Source organism: Agelaius phoeniceus, chromosome 2, assembly GCF_051311805.1.
Source record: "Agelaius phoeniceus isolate bAgePho1 chromosome 2, bAgePho1.hap1, whole genome shotgun sequence".
Classification (NCBI taxonomy): Eukaryota; Metazoa; Chordata; class Aves; order Passeriformes; family Icteridae; genus Agelaius; species Agelaius phoeniceus.
This window is the reverse complement of record NC_135266.1, coordinates 74,948,160-74,963,392: the sequence shown is the minus strand read 5'-3', so window position 1 is coordinate 74,963,392 and position 15,233 is coordinate 74,948,160. Positions and strand designations below refer to the sequence as shown.

At 36.9% G+C, this 15,233-nt stretch overlaps 1 protein-coding gene and 2 long non-coding RNA genes across 4 annotated transcripts in view; 1 reads left to right on the top strand and 2 right to left on the bottom strand.

Moving 5' to 3' along the window:
• ATM (ATM serine/threonine kinase) overlaps positions 1-8,673 on the top strand; it is a 57,122-nt gene extending 48,449 nt beyond the window's left edge. The window contains exons 55-63 of one of the 2 annotated variants that reach the window (XM_077173924.1): positions 356-496; positions 1,482-1,598; positions 2,780-2,929; positions 3,690-3,855; positions 5,054-5,140; positions 5,220-5,334; positions 6,861-6,924; positions 7,579-7,715; positions 7,827-8,673. In XM_077173924.1, the coding sequence (XP_077030039.1) occupies positions 356-496; positions 1,482-1,598; positions 2,780-2,929; positions 3,690-3,855; positions 5,054-5,140; positions 5,220-5,334; positions 6,861-6,924; positions 7,579-7,715; positions 7,827-8,007 (1,158 nt within the window). In that variant the 3' untranslated portion in view covers positions 8,008-8,673. Of the gene's footprint in view, positions 1-355; positions 497-1,481; positions 1,599-2,779; positions 2,930-3,689; positions 3,856-5,053; positions 5,141-5,219; positions 5,335-6,860; positions 6,925-7,578; positions 7,716-7,823 lie in introns of both variants that reach the window. The other variant, XM_054627779.2, reaches the window with a different exon arrangement.
• On the bottom strand, positions 491-5,220 carry LOC143693363 (uncharacterized). The gene is made up of 4 exons (XR_013180968.1): positions 5,041-5,220; positions 1,419-1,557; positions 766-818; positions 491-644 (listed from the first exon to the last, which is right to left on the bottom strand). It is a non-coding gene; the product is annotated as an uncharacterized LOC143693363 (long non-coding RNA).
• Positions 8,674-8,794: 121 nt separating the features above from the next.
• LOC143693364 (uncharacterized) lies at positions 8,795-14,623 on the bottom strand. Its single transcript, XR_013180969.1, has 3 exons — positions 13,909-14,623; positions 10,181-11,566; positions 8,795-9,934 (listed from the first exon to the last, which is right to left on the bottom strand). It is a non-coding gene; the product is annotated as an uncharacterized LOC143693364 (long non-coding RNA).
• Positions 14,624-15,233: the final 610 nt, after the last annotated feature.

The window sequence follows — 15,233 nt, the reverse complement described above, 5'->3', positions numbered from 1 at the left end:
TTTGGCATTGAGATTTGGTCCTTAGATTAGTCTAAGCCTAACGCTCCCCAGCTATGTGTGAGCAGTTTTGTGAGACAGTGCTAGCTGGGACATTGTGTCACAGCTTGTTTAGTGGAAGTCTGTAGTACCACGTCCCCTCTACCAATGAGGTGAACAAGGAGGAATAAAAGAAAAAAAATCCTTTGCTCAGCATATTTTTATAGCCTTTGTGGTATTATCTTTGTAGATGATGGAGTGCTCATATTAATATTTAGTATATAGTCTGCTAATGAGGTTTGCAAAGAACTTATTACTGCTTTGTCTGAGTGAAATTGAGGTAATATTTACATTTATTTTAATGTATTTTTAATTTCAGGTGGATCCCACAGGACAATATGAAAATTTGGTGACAATAAGTTCATTCAAGCGAGAATTTCGTTTAGCAGGGGGCATAAATCTGCCTAAAATAATAGATTGTGTGGGATCAGATGGTAAAGAAAGGAGGCAGCTGGTTAAGGTGGGTTCTGTCAGTTGGAATGATATCTCAGAGACTTAGCATGCTGGAAATTTTTTTTAAAGTTCTCCTGTCAGTTTTCTCATGTATCATTTCTGTACCATGAGCAGATTTTTCACACTTCACTGTCAGTTTCCTTAGTCGAGGAATGCTTTAATAAACGAAATTGTGAAGTATTAATAAGTAATATAATATAAATAATAAGTAATTATATTAAATATATTTGTAATTATTTTTTCAGCAGTGCGTGTAATTAATATCTAGTAGCTTACCTGACAACTACCAGACTTGCCTGGTCATGTCTCAGCTGGTGACCTGAAGTGTTCTGTAAATAAGAACCATCAACATATTGTGTTAAATACTTCCTTTCTTCTTCCACATATAAAAAAGTATTTGCAATTCAGAGACAATCAAAAGCATGCACATAGAAGTAAAGATCTCTAAAAAAACTTTATTTCTTCTCAGACTCAGCTGATTTCATTCTCTCTTAGAACACAAACATTGGGCAGTTGCTGGGAGAATTCTATTTTGCTGCTAAGTATGGGTTAGTTTTGAAAGCTTTAAAGAGAAGCATGAATCACTAGATCTGCATCCAGCAATCAGAACTGCAGTGCCAGCTGATGCTGCTTCATCTGTGTGCTGGCTTGCTAAATAATGGTGAATCAAATACCTATTTTTAAAAAGAGAACCATAAGACATTTAGGTTGATAGAAACCTGAATCAAACAACATCTGTCTAAAAAAAAAAAAAAAAAAAAAAAAAAAGTGATGATTTAAGTTAATGATGGTTCTGTTTAAGCAGCTGAGCACTAACAGAAAACCAAATACATACAAAAAAAAGCAACTGTTAATTACATTTAATTGCAAGTGACTGTTCTGGAAAAGTAACTTGTGTTTTGTGCAATTTTTAAAATAATTTCTTTTACTTGCTGAGCAAGAAATGGATGCTGAGAAGTGTTTTCCAACTGCTTTTTCTGTTTATGCTGAAGGGGCGTGATGACCTGAGACAAGATGCTGTCATGCAACAAGTTTTCCAGATGTGCAATACATTGCTCCAGCAAAACACTGAAACAAGAAAGAGGAAATTAAATATCCGAAGATACAAGGTAACCCCGAACACTAAATTTTCTCTGTGGCAGTAGAGAAATAAAGCATATTTTCCTCTTCTCCTCTTTTTAACCCAAATGCAATATAAAAGGATTTTTATTTATGGGCTATTAAAATAGTCACTGTGCCTTCAGGTATGGAATAAACAATATATTTATTACAATTTAATTTTTTTCAAATCATTAAAATAAATTTATTGATGCCTAATATATATTTAAATACTCTTCATAGATTTCTTTATATGAACTTTTAATTGAAAAGAAATTAGGTAATACACTGTCATTAAACTGTAAGTTCCTAGTCATTAAACTTGAACATACAAGTTTGTTTATGAATTCTCATTAATTTGCCTTGTGATATTCCTTAATTAATAATTATTTCCAGTCTTGCAACATTCCTTACAAATAAATTCAGAAGTCCCATCTAGGATCTTTCATGCAGAATTTGAACTGTATTTTTTTGGAATTGGGAATACAATTCCAAATCTTGTTGGAATCAGAACTGGGAATAGGAATTGGAATTGGGAGTAAGAATTGCAATAAATTCTTATTGTGAATCCAGAAAGTGTATTTAAACAGGAACTGTTTGCTTCCTCCCTTAATGTACTTGGCATTATAATAATTGCTGTGAAGGTGACCTCCGAATAAGTACTCTCAAAGTATAAGCTCTTCTCTTTGACAAATAAGAAATGTGCACTCTGGAATCTCTAAAGGTGCTTATCTGAATTGCTAGTGTGATTTTAAGAATTCTCAGGTGGAGTTAAAGTCACTTTTTTTGAACAATTTTCAAGCAAGACTCAGGTTTCTATGTGTGTTAAAATGAGCGACAGCAGGGAAGAATAGAATGGGTGAGAAAAATAGAATTGTGAGATATAGAGACTTCCATAAGAAAAGAAAATTGAAGGAAACAGGCAGTAGCTAATCATTACAGGTCTAGTGGAAGGTTCACTGGGCTAGGAAAAAATTGCAATTATTAGGTGAAAACATTTGTGTGGATTTTTATATATGTATACATGTGTATTTAGAAGATATATTGAGGTGTCAGCTGCATGTTGTGGCCTTCTTTGTCTTTTTAAACAAGCAGAAATGTGCACCCATGCTCTGCAGGGTGTGTATTCATAGTTGAGTGTGTATAGCCTTCCCCCATGTATAATCTCCCCTCTGTGGTTTTGCTTTTCCAGGTGGTTCCCCTTTCCCAGAGAAGTGGAGTTCTGGAGTGGTGCTCAGGAACAATTCCCATTGGAGAGTTCCTTGTGAATGCTGAAGAAGGAGCTCACAAGAGATACAGGCCAAAGGATTACTCCAGTTATCAATGTCATAAAATAATTCTGGTGAGTCCAAAGAACTTAAAAAATCAAAACTAAAAGAAAGCTGATTCATAATATTTACTGGGGGGAGGGGTGTGGAATTTCCAGAGAACTACATACTATACCTTTGGTATATCTAATAATGAATGTGACCAGTGGCTTGGAATGAATGGATATTCAAACTATTAGTTCAGTTCCACAGATCATAAGTTTATGATTTTAAGTTTATGATCATAAGTTTATGATAAGTTTTCTCACCATAAATTTACAAAATTGCAGTCAAGTATAGCTGTTACTTAATATGCCCATGATTGTGCAAGAATCTATTTCCTTTCAAATTGCTATAGTAGTAACAGGATAAAAGTGTATTTTTATGCTTGGTGAAGCATTTGCATGGGAATGAGTCAGGATGACTTTCTCACAGTGACATGAGGCCATCAGATAAGCAGAGGTGTCAGAACAGAGTGCAAGGAAAGGAAGTGTCTCCCAATAAGATCCATTTATCTCTACATGCCTATAAAATACATGCACCTGCTGCATCAAGGAAATAGGAGTGGTTTTTCCCCATGTTTTTTAGCCTCTGAGTTGTGTATAAAAATAGAATTGTTTAGTAAGACAGATAGTTAGGGGCATTAATAATTGCTGCAAAAAATGACAATAATTCTTAGCTCAGAAAGAGAAAGAAGTGATAACAGCATTTGATGGAGGGGAGGTGGATAGAAAGGAAGGAAGACTTCATTTCCTTCTGAAGCAATTGGGTAAAATATTTCTTATGTGTTTAAAGGATGCCCAAAAGAAACATTCTGAAGAGAAATACAGAATCTTCATGGAAGTCTGTGAGAATTTTCAACCTGTGTTCCGGTATTTCTGTATGGAGAAATTCCTGGACCCAGCTGTGTGGTTTGAAAAGCGATTGGCATACACTCGCAGTGTGGCTACATCTTCTATAGGTATTGGATTAATTACAGTGGCTTTTTAGGTTACACAATCTAAGAGTTTCTACCATTTCAGACATAGTGGCTGTCCTGCTTTTGGCACATGTCAAAAAAGGCATAGTAGGGGGCAAAAAAGGCCAGCAAGAACGTCAGCATTATTTTTGTAATTAAGATTTCTAATTTGTTCCTCCACACCCCCATTTTTGCTGCAGAAGGAAGAATGAAATTCTGCTCCTCTTTGTTTATATAGTGGTTTGTTTTCTTAGATTCTGGTACTTTGGGTTTTTTAGTCTGATTTTATTTCTGTTGTTTTGATTTAAAATTTATTCATTTTATGTGTAGCCTCTGATGCTTTAGCTGAATTGAAAAGCTCAATCTTTTACTGTCTTTGTACTGGCATTATTATCCATGGCTGAAATGGTTATTTAAGCTTGGTTATTAAGCCTTTGTTTTCCCTGTCATAATGAAGAAAAAGAAGTACTTAAATGTAAGTACTGTGGATTTTTTTCTGGATGACTCAGTTCTGTACTGAGTCTCTGGAAGACATTTGTTAGTAGATCTCAGAAATTGCAGTAGATCCCATTTTAGATGGTAACATGTTTGTGCACTCCCTTTTTACTAAAAAAAAAGGTAAATCTGCAGTTTAGTACAATTCAGAGGAAAGATTTTTGTAGGAAATACTACTGCTGTCATGTCCATCAAGTAATAAAAACAGTAAAGGGTGTAAATTGCAGTAAGGGAGATGTAGTTTGGAGGTTTTCTACATTTAAGGACAGTAAAGCACTGAAATAGGCTTACATGAAAGATCTTATAATTTGGATCACTGGAGATTTTTAAAACTGACTTGGACAACAGTTGTTTTGTTGGAGGGGGTTGCTAATGTTAGTAATAATAAAAAAAACCTGATTTTATTATGCAGTTGCTTTTAATTTTTAAATTTTTTTGAAAGATGTAATATTATTTGATAATCTTTGATCTACAAGTAGAAATGGGGAAGAAACCTGTGGAGCAGATAAAACAATACACATTTGTATGAGAATAAACTTTTTGCAATTTCATTCAGTCAGCATTTTCTTTTTTGGATTTGTGGAATGCTATTTGCTCTTTCCTTAGTCAACACTATATATGGGAGAAGAAATATTCTCACAGTAATCTTTCTTAAGCTTTCTGTGGTTTTTATGACATGGTTTCACCACTTACATTTTTGTTTCAGTTGGCTACATTCTTGGACTTGGAGACAGACATGTTCAGAATATCTTGATAGATGAACAAACAGCAGAACTGGTGCATATCGATCTGGGTAAGTAGGACAGCAAGAGAACCTTAATTTTTGTTTACTTTAACTTTTTTAAAAAAACTTTTATTTTCCATTCATTTAGGGGTTGCTTTTGAGCAAGGCAAAATCCTTCCCACACCAGAGACTGTTCCATTTAGGCTAACCAGGGACATTGTGGATGGAATGGGCATCACCGGTGTGGAAGGGGTCTTCAGGAGGTGAGTGCTCCTGAACTGCACAGGGTTTAGGAGGCAGCAGACTACTTCCAGCTTTTTGATTGTCACATGTTAAATAGTTCTGATGCTTGAGAGGGGACTCAGATTTCTGCTGGTAACACCCAAACCTAAATACTGACCTTTAACTCCTATGTTTGTATTTATATAACCAGCTGCAAGCTCATTTTTGTTGCTCAGTGTTTCATACTGTTCACTTGCCAATGGGTTAATGTCACCCTCTTGTGGAATTCAGGGAGGGCTCAGTGTTTCCAAAGGCTCCACAGCTAAATGTTGATTCAGAATGATTTTTTTTTTCCTTCAGAACTATGTATTTCTTTCACAGCTATACTATATATTTGGAGCTGTTAAATGTCTTTGAACCAATTTGTTTTGACTCTAATTTCTGTTTAGTTTTATGTATGTAATTTGGAGTATTTTTTCCCTTGTGGATCACATATTTTATATTACTTTGTAAGTGCAAAATCTAAATCCCATAATAGATCTGGACTGCAAAACAGAAGAATCCTAAATGAGTTGAGTTTCAGTCAACCTCCATCCTACCTGCTGTGAATGACCCAAGGGATTCCTAAATAGCAGGACATTTCTCATTCCAGACCTGGATGATGTTCGTGAAGTAATGCTTGCAATCCCCAAATTCCATGTCTTTAAAAAAGTCACGTAGTGTAGGTGTTGTCTTTCTAAGGCAGCAATTAAGGCTAAAAAGTAGTTCCTAGTACACCTTTGTCCCATGAAGGAGCAGTCACTGCCAGTTCTGGTCAAAAGATGATGCTGTCAAACTCACAGTTTGGAATCACTTCCGAAACCATGATACAGAAAAACTTGACTTGTTGGGCTTCAGCTGAAGTTAATGAGTATCAAAGGCACTGGTGCAGATGCTGTTTCTGCCTCAGCCAGCCTGATTTGTACTGAACAGTTCAGGCCCTTGGCTGTGAATTGTTCAGTTAACTTTGGTGTGTGTGTGTCCTCATCCTGAGGTAGACAGATGCCAAACCCTTTCACAGGAGTCCCTGTCTCATAGGATAGTTTGGCATTCCTTCCAGGAGCTTAGTTTGCTTGGGAGTGAATGCAGGTAACCACTTCTGTACCAAAACTCATTGGGAAGATTTCAGAAATTGCTCATTTCATGGAAAACAGCCCTACCAAGATTCTCCAATTCCAGAGCACCCCAGCCCATGTTTTCATCCAGCCAAGCAATGATGCCATTGTGGCACACCCTAATAGGCAGTATTAACTCAGTGGTTAATCCTGCATATCAAAATATTCCAGACTGTGAAGCAGGTCATCCCTTTCCACAGAGAAATAATAATCAGTGAACTACACAGTCTTCTCTTGGTTTTACATGTCTAAATTTCTCTTTTCCCCTCCCTCCCCAGGTGAAAATATCAGAGAGGTTAACTCCTATGTTAGAAATTACACTTTAAGTAGAGCACAAATATTCATTATTTAAATTACAAAAATACCATTTCATTTTACCAAAATAACCTAAAATACTGTAAAATATTTTCTAGATGCTGTGAGAAAACAATGGCTGTTATGAGAAATTCTCAAGAAGCTTTGTTGACTATTGTAGAGGTAAGCATTTTTTCTTGCCTTTGGATAGTAACCTGCCAGAATGTCTTCAGTTTCTTGTCTTTGTATGCATCAATGCACCAAATACTCATTTAGAGTGTTTTGTACTGAATTAGAACATAATGGTGTTGGTCAGATTTGTTAATTCGTGTAATCTTTGATAAAGTTGTAACCAGTTTGCATTTTCTATGGAAACTGTTTCCTTCAGGCAGTTCTCCCTCTTGAACACCTACATGCTTCTAGCCATGGTGCAACCTTTCCAACAGGAGTAATACTGATTCAATTTAATCCTCTTTGCATAAGTTACAAAGAAGAGAATGAAACTGATTTTTGAAAGCAGGTTATACTGTGCATTAAAAGCTAATGATTCTCTTGAGTGCCTAGCAGTGTATTAAAAAATTCACTGCTGAGATGGCACTGGTGGCAAAACTGTATGAAGTATGAACAACACAAATACCTGCAAGTGCCCAGAGGCAGTTTTGTTGGATAATTTACTAACCAATTTAGCCCAATTCTATTGATTAAAAAAAAATAAAACCAAACCAAAACACTCACCCTCCTAATATTGTGGTTAGTGTGAGCATTTCCAATAGTGCTAGGGCACTGAACTAGCTGAATTAACAGCTGAAATTAAAAAGAGGTTTATTTACTGTGTAGGTGCTGCTCTATGATCCTCTTTTCGACTGGACCATGAACCCCTTGAAAGCTTTATATTTGCAGCAGAGGCCAGAGGATGAGGCTGACATGAGCTCTACACTTGGTACTGATCCACAAGAACCTAAAAGAAAAGCCAGGTGCAAGATCTTTTCTTACCCTCCTCTTCCTGCACTGTTGCCTTGCTTTATGGTTTTCTCATTGGTGTTGTTCATGTTGCACCTCTTTTTCTTTTTTTATTCTGCCAGCAGTGATGACCAGAGTTTTAATAAGGTGGCTGAGCGTGTTCTGATGAGACTTCAGGAGAAGCTGAAAGGTGTTGAGGAGGGAACAGTGCTCAGTGTGGGAGGGCAGGTGAACCTCCTCATCCAACAGGCCATGGACCCTAAAAATCTGAGCCGTCTCTTTCCCGGATGGAAACCCTGGGTGTGACTTGGAAGGATCCAGCACGCTTTTAGAAGAAACATATTTTTTTTGCACCAAGTGTTCTAACATTTCAAACTGATATTTCACAAAATTTATATCTAGAGCAACCATGATGCCTTATCCATCTTAGCACTTGGTGGATGCTTCGGGGTTGTTTTTCAATAACCTGTTACTGAGAAACATTTTTGATTCTGCTTAGCTTCATCCTACAGTCTAAACCACCAAGCACTGCTTTGATGTTCCTTGTGACCCACAAGGACTTTGCTTGGGCAGACTGGATGTGTTGTGTTCTTAAAACATGAGAGTCATCACTGCTGTGTATCTGCTAAAATGCAGGACTCCGATATCTTGTAGTGACTGTGTAAAATAGATGATCCAAAAAAACAGGGTTCATGATATAACCACCTAAACTACATTTCCAAAAGGGGGTCATACTTTAATTTCATAGTGAAGGAAAAGAAAACCAGAGAACCTCATGTGTAATGAATCAAGGGGTTTTGGGATTGGGGTTTTTTAAGCTTAGTTAAATGGACATTTCTGTATATAAATGACAACTTTAGGTCAAATAAAATATGCTGCTTTTTTTTTTCTGTTGTAAATTAAATTATGCTGGTACTTTATATTACTCTAATAGTACAAAACAATAAAAAATATTTAGCTTTTGTTCTCTGACTTCCTTGGCAAGACATATTGACCCTACAATGAAACTTAGCATATTGGAAATGCCTGTAAAAAAACCAGTCACTGTATTTGCAGTAAACACCTCTCAGAAACACTGAAGTTGTATTCTGAGCACAAAAATCTCATTCTGAGTGTATGTGGTTTTACAGAAGACATCGCTCCTTCTTAAAAGTAAAAAATCAGGTAGTCAGTGAATATGGATAAATAGAGAATCCATTCAAATAATGGTCTAACTTGCATAGTTAATAAATCTTCCCAAAGCATCTTTATATTTCAAAATAGGAATAAAGATTGGTGTACCCTTACATTATCTTAGTTTACATTTCATTCAATATTGTTTTTACAGCAGTATAAATGAAGAACTCCTTTTCCAATCAGCATTTAATGTGGTTTTATTTGTACAGTGTTCCCACAACTTTTATGCTAAGATATTGTCTATATGGCAAAATGAGTCTTTTGTAGTGTGTTTTCATGCAGCTGACATAAATTTCTGTTGATCCTTGTAACCAAAAGCGCATCCTGGCTTTTTTTGTGGGGAGGAAATACTGTCCAATTATCTATTTGTTCTCTGAAAATTAAACTAACAGACAGAGCCCATGCTCTTTGTGTGAAATTTAAAGGACACTTAGGAAAGGGAGAAATGTCCTATCAAGCAATGGCAGGTAGGAAAGGACTGAACAAAAAGTCCTTTAAGTATTTTTCTTCACCAGAGACTGTCCTGGAGTGACCTGTAATGTTAGTGTATTCCATATCTATCTACACCCAAAAATTGTTACTGTCTCTTATTAATCATTGTAGTATTTTTGTACCTTATATCATCAGTAAAGGGAGAGCAGATCCTGCTTTTATGTGATTTTTTTTCCATCTGGATACAGATCTTTTAGATTCTCATCAGTTGTTAACTCTTCCATACAAACCCAGCTTTGCCTCCACATACACTTTCCCCAAACTACCTCTGTCTGTAGAAGGGAGTCTTTCAGATTTCCCATAGAGATAGATCCTGATTTTTAGAAGACCAAATGTTTAGTTGTAGGTGTTTCTCAAGTCACTGCAGAGAAAACAGTGGCTTTGGAAACTCTATCCAAAAAGTGCTCTGTACAGAGCAGACTATATAAAATAAACAACTAGTAAGGCAGTTGTGCTTCTCATGACTCACCTGTAACGTCCAGACACCTTCCAGTCATCGTACCCCTGAGCTCACCTTTGCCTGGACACTACTGTTGGATTTGGGCCCATCAAGCCAAAGGAAAACCTGAAATTACATAGTTGTACAATAGCTGAAGCTTGTGGTGTGCACATTCTTCAGCATACCTTCCCAAGCCACTGTTCTTTTAAGGGAATTTAACTTCATGCATTTTATCAACACAACCAGTCATTGTTAGACAGGGAGTTACATTTTTTCTTCAAGTCTCCAGCCCTGCTTCCAAGCCCTTAAACATGCCATGGAAGTTCTGGATATCACTTATCAATAATCAAGATGTTTTGCCTAAATGAGTACCTCTCATGGGCAGCTCCCCAAACAAATGTTTCATGGAGGAGAGACTCTTGGAGTGCCCTGACCTGTGTTCAGACAGCTGGCACGTCAGGACTAGACCAGTACTCCTTGGTTAAGATTTTCATTTCACAAAGTTTGCCAAGATACCTGAAATAGCTCACACATTATATAAGCCTTTAATTGAAAAGTAACATCACCTTACTCAAAAACTAAAAGTCAGTTACTCTAATCAGACATAAAAAGGAAGCAATGTCCAACCAACCTTGCTTAGTATCTCTTACCCTGTCTTCACATTGGTTTGCATTTCCTTTTCCCCCCAGACTCTCTGCACTCACAGCCCAATGTATATAAACACTGTTGAGCCAAACCCCAGGCAGTGCTATCCGCTGTCCCTTTTGCATCATTTTTGAAACAAGCTCTCTGACAAACCAAAGCTGAGAAAAAGCCAAGTGGTGCTGCTTGAAGCTGAGCCCATAAAGTGGGTGATGACTGAGCAGTGTGGGGCATCAGGGATCCAGCTTGCTTGACCCATGGCCCTTGTGCTCCCTCACCCCTTTGGTATTGAGCAATTAAGGCAAAGACTTCAGTTAAGCAAAATCCAAGGTGAACTCCATGGTTCTTTAGGGCTCAGGGCTGATGCTGCAGACAAGCCCCGTGGTTTGGCTTCATCTTCCCTAGAAGCAATACTGACAGTGACAAAACATCCCCTCACAACATCCTGTCCTGAGGAAATTCTGTGTTGTGAACTGCCAGAAGTGAAGCACACAGCCTGGGACAGGGAGAGAGAACAATCACAGTTCAGAGGAGATTACTTCACAGGCAAAATGTATTTAAGTAAATGTCACTGAAACAGGTTAAAGATTAAAAAATCCTGGTAATAAAAGCTAAAAATAAAGGACCAGTTTTTAACAACTTTTGCAGCTTTTAGTATAAAGTTTGAGCATTAATTCAGCAATTCTTCTACTGCGCAGAAGCCTTGTGCTGTGCTCTGAAGTAATGTATTCTGAAAAACTAAGTTATTGTAAATTCATTTTGAGCAGGACATTGACATTGGCATTTATAATCAGCAGAGTCCGCTATAAAAGCAGCTGACAAGCTGACATTTGCTTTTTCAGTCAGGCAGTGCTTGTTTAGTCAGCTTTTCTGCTGAAATTACAACTTCACATCACAACGGAGTAGAGAAGATACAAACAAATACTAGAAAAATGACCATTTAGTGTTTGTATCCATTGGAAAAAGGTCTTTCTCAGAGAAAAAGAGAACTTACTGGTGCTACATCTGGTCCTGATACGAAATCTGTTTCTCCTTCTTGAAAGGGAGTAAAAGCTTCGGTTCCACTGAAGTTATGGTGTGGATATGGATCATATTGTGACTTAATAAACTGGAAGTCTAAACAAGAGTGGAAATGCAAGTAAATAAATAATTTACATCTTTAAAATTCCTCTATACATACACATGCTACAAATCCTTATAACACTAACTTAAAACTTTAAAACAACCAAATAAAATCAAAGCTAGAGACAGTTCTATTTGTGCTGCAGAAAACGAGATACAAGCAAATGAAATTTCCTTAAGATGGCACATCTAACAAGGTAGTTTCTGTAATTATGAGACATATCTGATATCAATGCTCTGGGGTTTGAGTCTTTTTATTTTACTTAATAATTTCCACTTCATATTGTTCCATAGTTTAAAATAAAAAATTATTCCTCAAAAAATAAGTTTGTTGGCAGATTTTTTCTAGACAACAGTGAGTCCTAAATCACATCAAACCATTTCAAATCATCTCAGTGTAAAGGAAAGGAGAATCTGGGCCTTTATATGATTTTGTTTTGGTTTTTAGACTTGCCTCACTACCTTAATCAGTTTATTATGTTAACACACCTATGCATTGCATAATACATAAGTAGATCATACACACTAAGAGCCCCTTTGGCTATGTCAAAACACAGAAACTGATGCCCTATCAGCACACAGCTGTCCTACCAGTGTAATTAAAACCAGTTTTAAATCAATTTATTTAGGTCTGTGAAAAGCACTGTGGTTTCAAACCTCCATGTGACACACACCTCATTGTAATTATCTCTTATCTGTTCACCTTAATTCTGTCATTTACACACAAGGTCTCGTAAAGCACTGACAATACACGAGGGATTGTGTCAAGGCAGATGTTATGTACAGAAAGATAAATACAAACCTTTGAGCCTCTGCTCCTCCTCAGGATATGCAACAATTACTTCAAGCAAAAGTGTCCTGTCATCATTCAGCTCCAAATTACCAGCTTTACTTTATGTAAAACATGGAAGTCAGCTTGTGGGCTCCCTGTTTCTCACTGTTCTTCTCAACCACTTTCCTTCTCACTCCTACACTGTTTTCTGAGTCTTTGTTGTAATGGCTATAAAGTACATTTTTTTTTTTTTTAATTTCAAAAGCCCTTACTGAATGTGGTTCTCAGGCTGTCCCTCCCCTGCTTCACTCATTGTTTTCTGGTTTCATTGCAGCATCTGCATTACAGTTGTAGCTGAGGGGTCTTTTTATACCTTGTTGCTATGAAAGAACTACTCATCTCTTAATTATAGGAATGCTTGAAGCTTTTAAAATTAAATAATGCTTTAAGAATTTGCATGTCTACAAAACAATTTTAAGGAACTAATATGATTGTATGAAAAATATTTTTACATTTCTGTTGCATTTTCCAGTTACTCTTTATTAGAAATATGAGTATCTCAGTACAGGAGTGATCCAATTGACTACACATCAAGGGGTTAAATGGATTTCTTAACTGGAGGAGGAGGCTGTTACAACATGTTCTCTATATAAAATAAGTAATTTACTTTTATTGCTGGCTGTCACAATGCATTTAACATATCCAATTTATGAATAACTCATTATTTTGATATTGGTCTTCCAAGTCTCTCTATGAGGTAACTAGAATTTACTGAAAAATGCATTCTCAGAAACTGCTTCCTTGTTGTAGAGTTGCTCAATATTTTAGGATCTGAAAGTGATTTATCCTTGCAGATTCAAGAAAAACAGCTGGTTCCTATTAAAGATTCATGATACCACTCCCATGTATTGATGTATGGCCTTTGTCAGTTTTTTGGGGTTTTTTAACAAGAAGACATTATTTCCTAATATTGGAAGTGTTAAATAGAAAGAAAGTGCTGCAAAGGACTGCATTTGCAGTCATTGATTAATTGCGTCTCTCCAAAAAGTACAATCAGAACCAAAATAAACTTAATTCTAAAATAATTAAGTGCACAGGCAGCAGTGTTACAATCCTACTTAACTAATCCCTATGCCAACAATAAAACACAATAAAACCAGTTAAATCCTTAGAGTAATTCAAAAGTATAGATGTGCCTAATGCTTCATTTTCCTTGTGTATAATTGAATTGAGGTATACTAATTCACTATATTGTGTGCATAACCCAAAGTTAAATAAGGAAGAAGAGGTTTGAGACAGAAATCAAATCATTATAGAAGAAAAGCAGAAATTTAGTAAAAATGCCAGACATCTGGGAAACAACCTAGCTTCCTTTCAGCAATTTCAGGTGAGGCAGCCATAATACTTAGTTAAATAGCCCCAAAGCATTAGATATTTACATAGGACTATGATTTTTCATGTTATTTAAACACCAAAAATCAAGAGACAAGCATTTTATGTCTAAATCAAAGCAGACCTGTGTAGTAAGATATTTCAAGTAAAAGAACATTTAATCACCTCATACCATTTTTCAAGTCTCCCTGTAGCACCCATGCCAGAAGCCTACACTCCACAGGCTCCCTCTGTGGCTGCCAAAGCTGGAAAGTTTCTTCCCCAGAGAAATTTTACAAGAGCCAAGATATTAATTGCCCTACAGAGATCCCAGTTTCTTGCTGCTGACTACAGAAAAACCTTGAACAACTCTTCCTGATGTATCTCTGCCAAGGGACCAAAGACAGGTGGAATAAATCTGGCCATCAAGAGTCTGCCATAAGAATCAGGTGTGGCTGAAATCAACAGAGAAACTAAGCTTGAGCTGGGGAAAAAAAAAAAAGAACAGCTGTGATTTAGTAAAAGCAGAACCCCCACAAATCTCTAAGTCAATAACACTGCAGAGATTGAGGATTTAGGAATCTAGTTTTATCCACTTGGACTTGCTTTGCTGAACACATTTAGTGAATGCAAATGTTCTTAATGCTTTCGTGCAGTGGCAATTTTGTGCATCCAGAATGGATACCACAGAGAATTCCCCATATGGTAAAGTGATGCTCACCATACCTCAGTACCTAGCCTGATTTTGATGACAGTGTCTTATGCAACACCTAGCAACTCTGTCTGCAAGGAAAGATAATGATCTGTAATGCTTGCATCCTACAGAGAAATTAGGTCAGAAAGTATTCTACTGTGAATATTCTGCTTCAATTACTTGGCAGTACTTGCAGAAACAGGCTCTCGATCAGGTTTAGGCCCTTTAGTAGAGAAACTAGAAAACTTGCAAAGCATAGTGAGGTTTCTAGCAGGCAGACAAAGCTGCCTAAAGAACACAGCATCTTTAGTCTCCCAAGAATAAGCAAAGGAAGTCAACTTGGCCTATAAATATTTTCATAATTATCAAGCAGCTTTCAAGTGGCTTGTAAGAGATGAATTCCAGTCCATCATAATTAACTCTAAAAGACAGCTGCCTTCTGTGTGCTTAGTTTCTTCTGTTCTTCCTTCCCTTTAGTTTTGTCTTTACTTTGATGTTCAGCTTTGTTTTCCCTTGGATCACAGTTTCGGTTTTCAACCTCACAGAGCATCCGTAACTGTGGGACCCAGAAAAGACTAGGGGCAATCAAAAGTAACTGTCTGAGTTAAATTACTGTAATGAGCCTGATTTTACAACCCTATGCCACAACTATAAAGCAGTGGGACAGCCAGTAGTGGAACCCAACAGGCCACTCACTAGTAGAATGTCCCTTACTTTGCATTGGACTCCCTAACTTGTACAGCCCTCATCTCCTGAGGGTAAATGCTCCTCACCAGAAGAGGAAGATCTGTTCCTCTAACACCTGCAGGTTCTTTGCTGTAAAG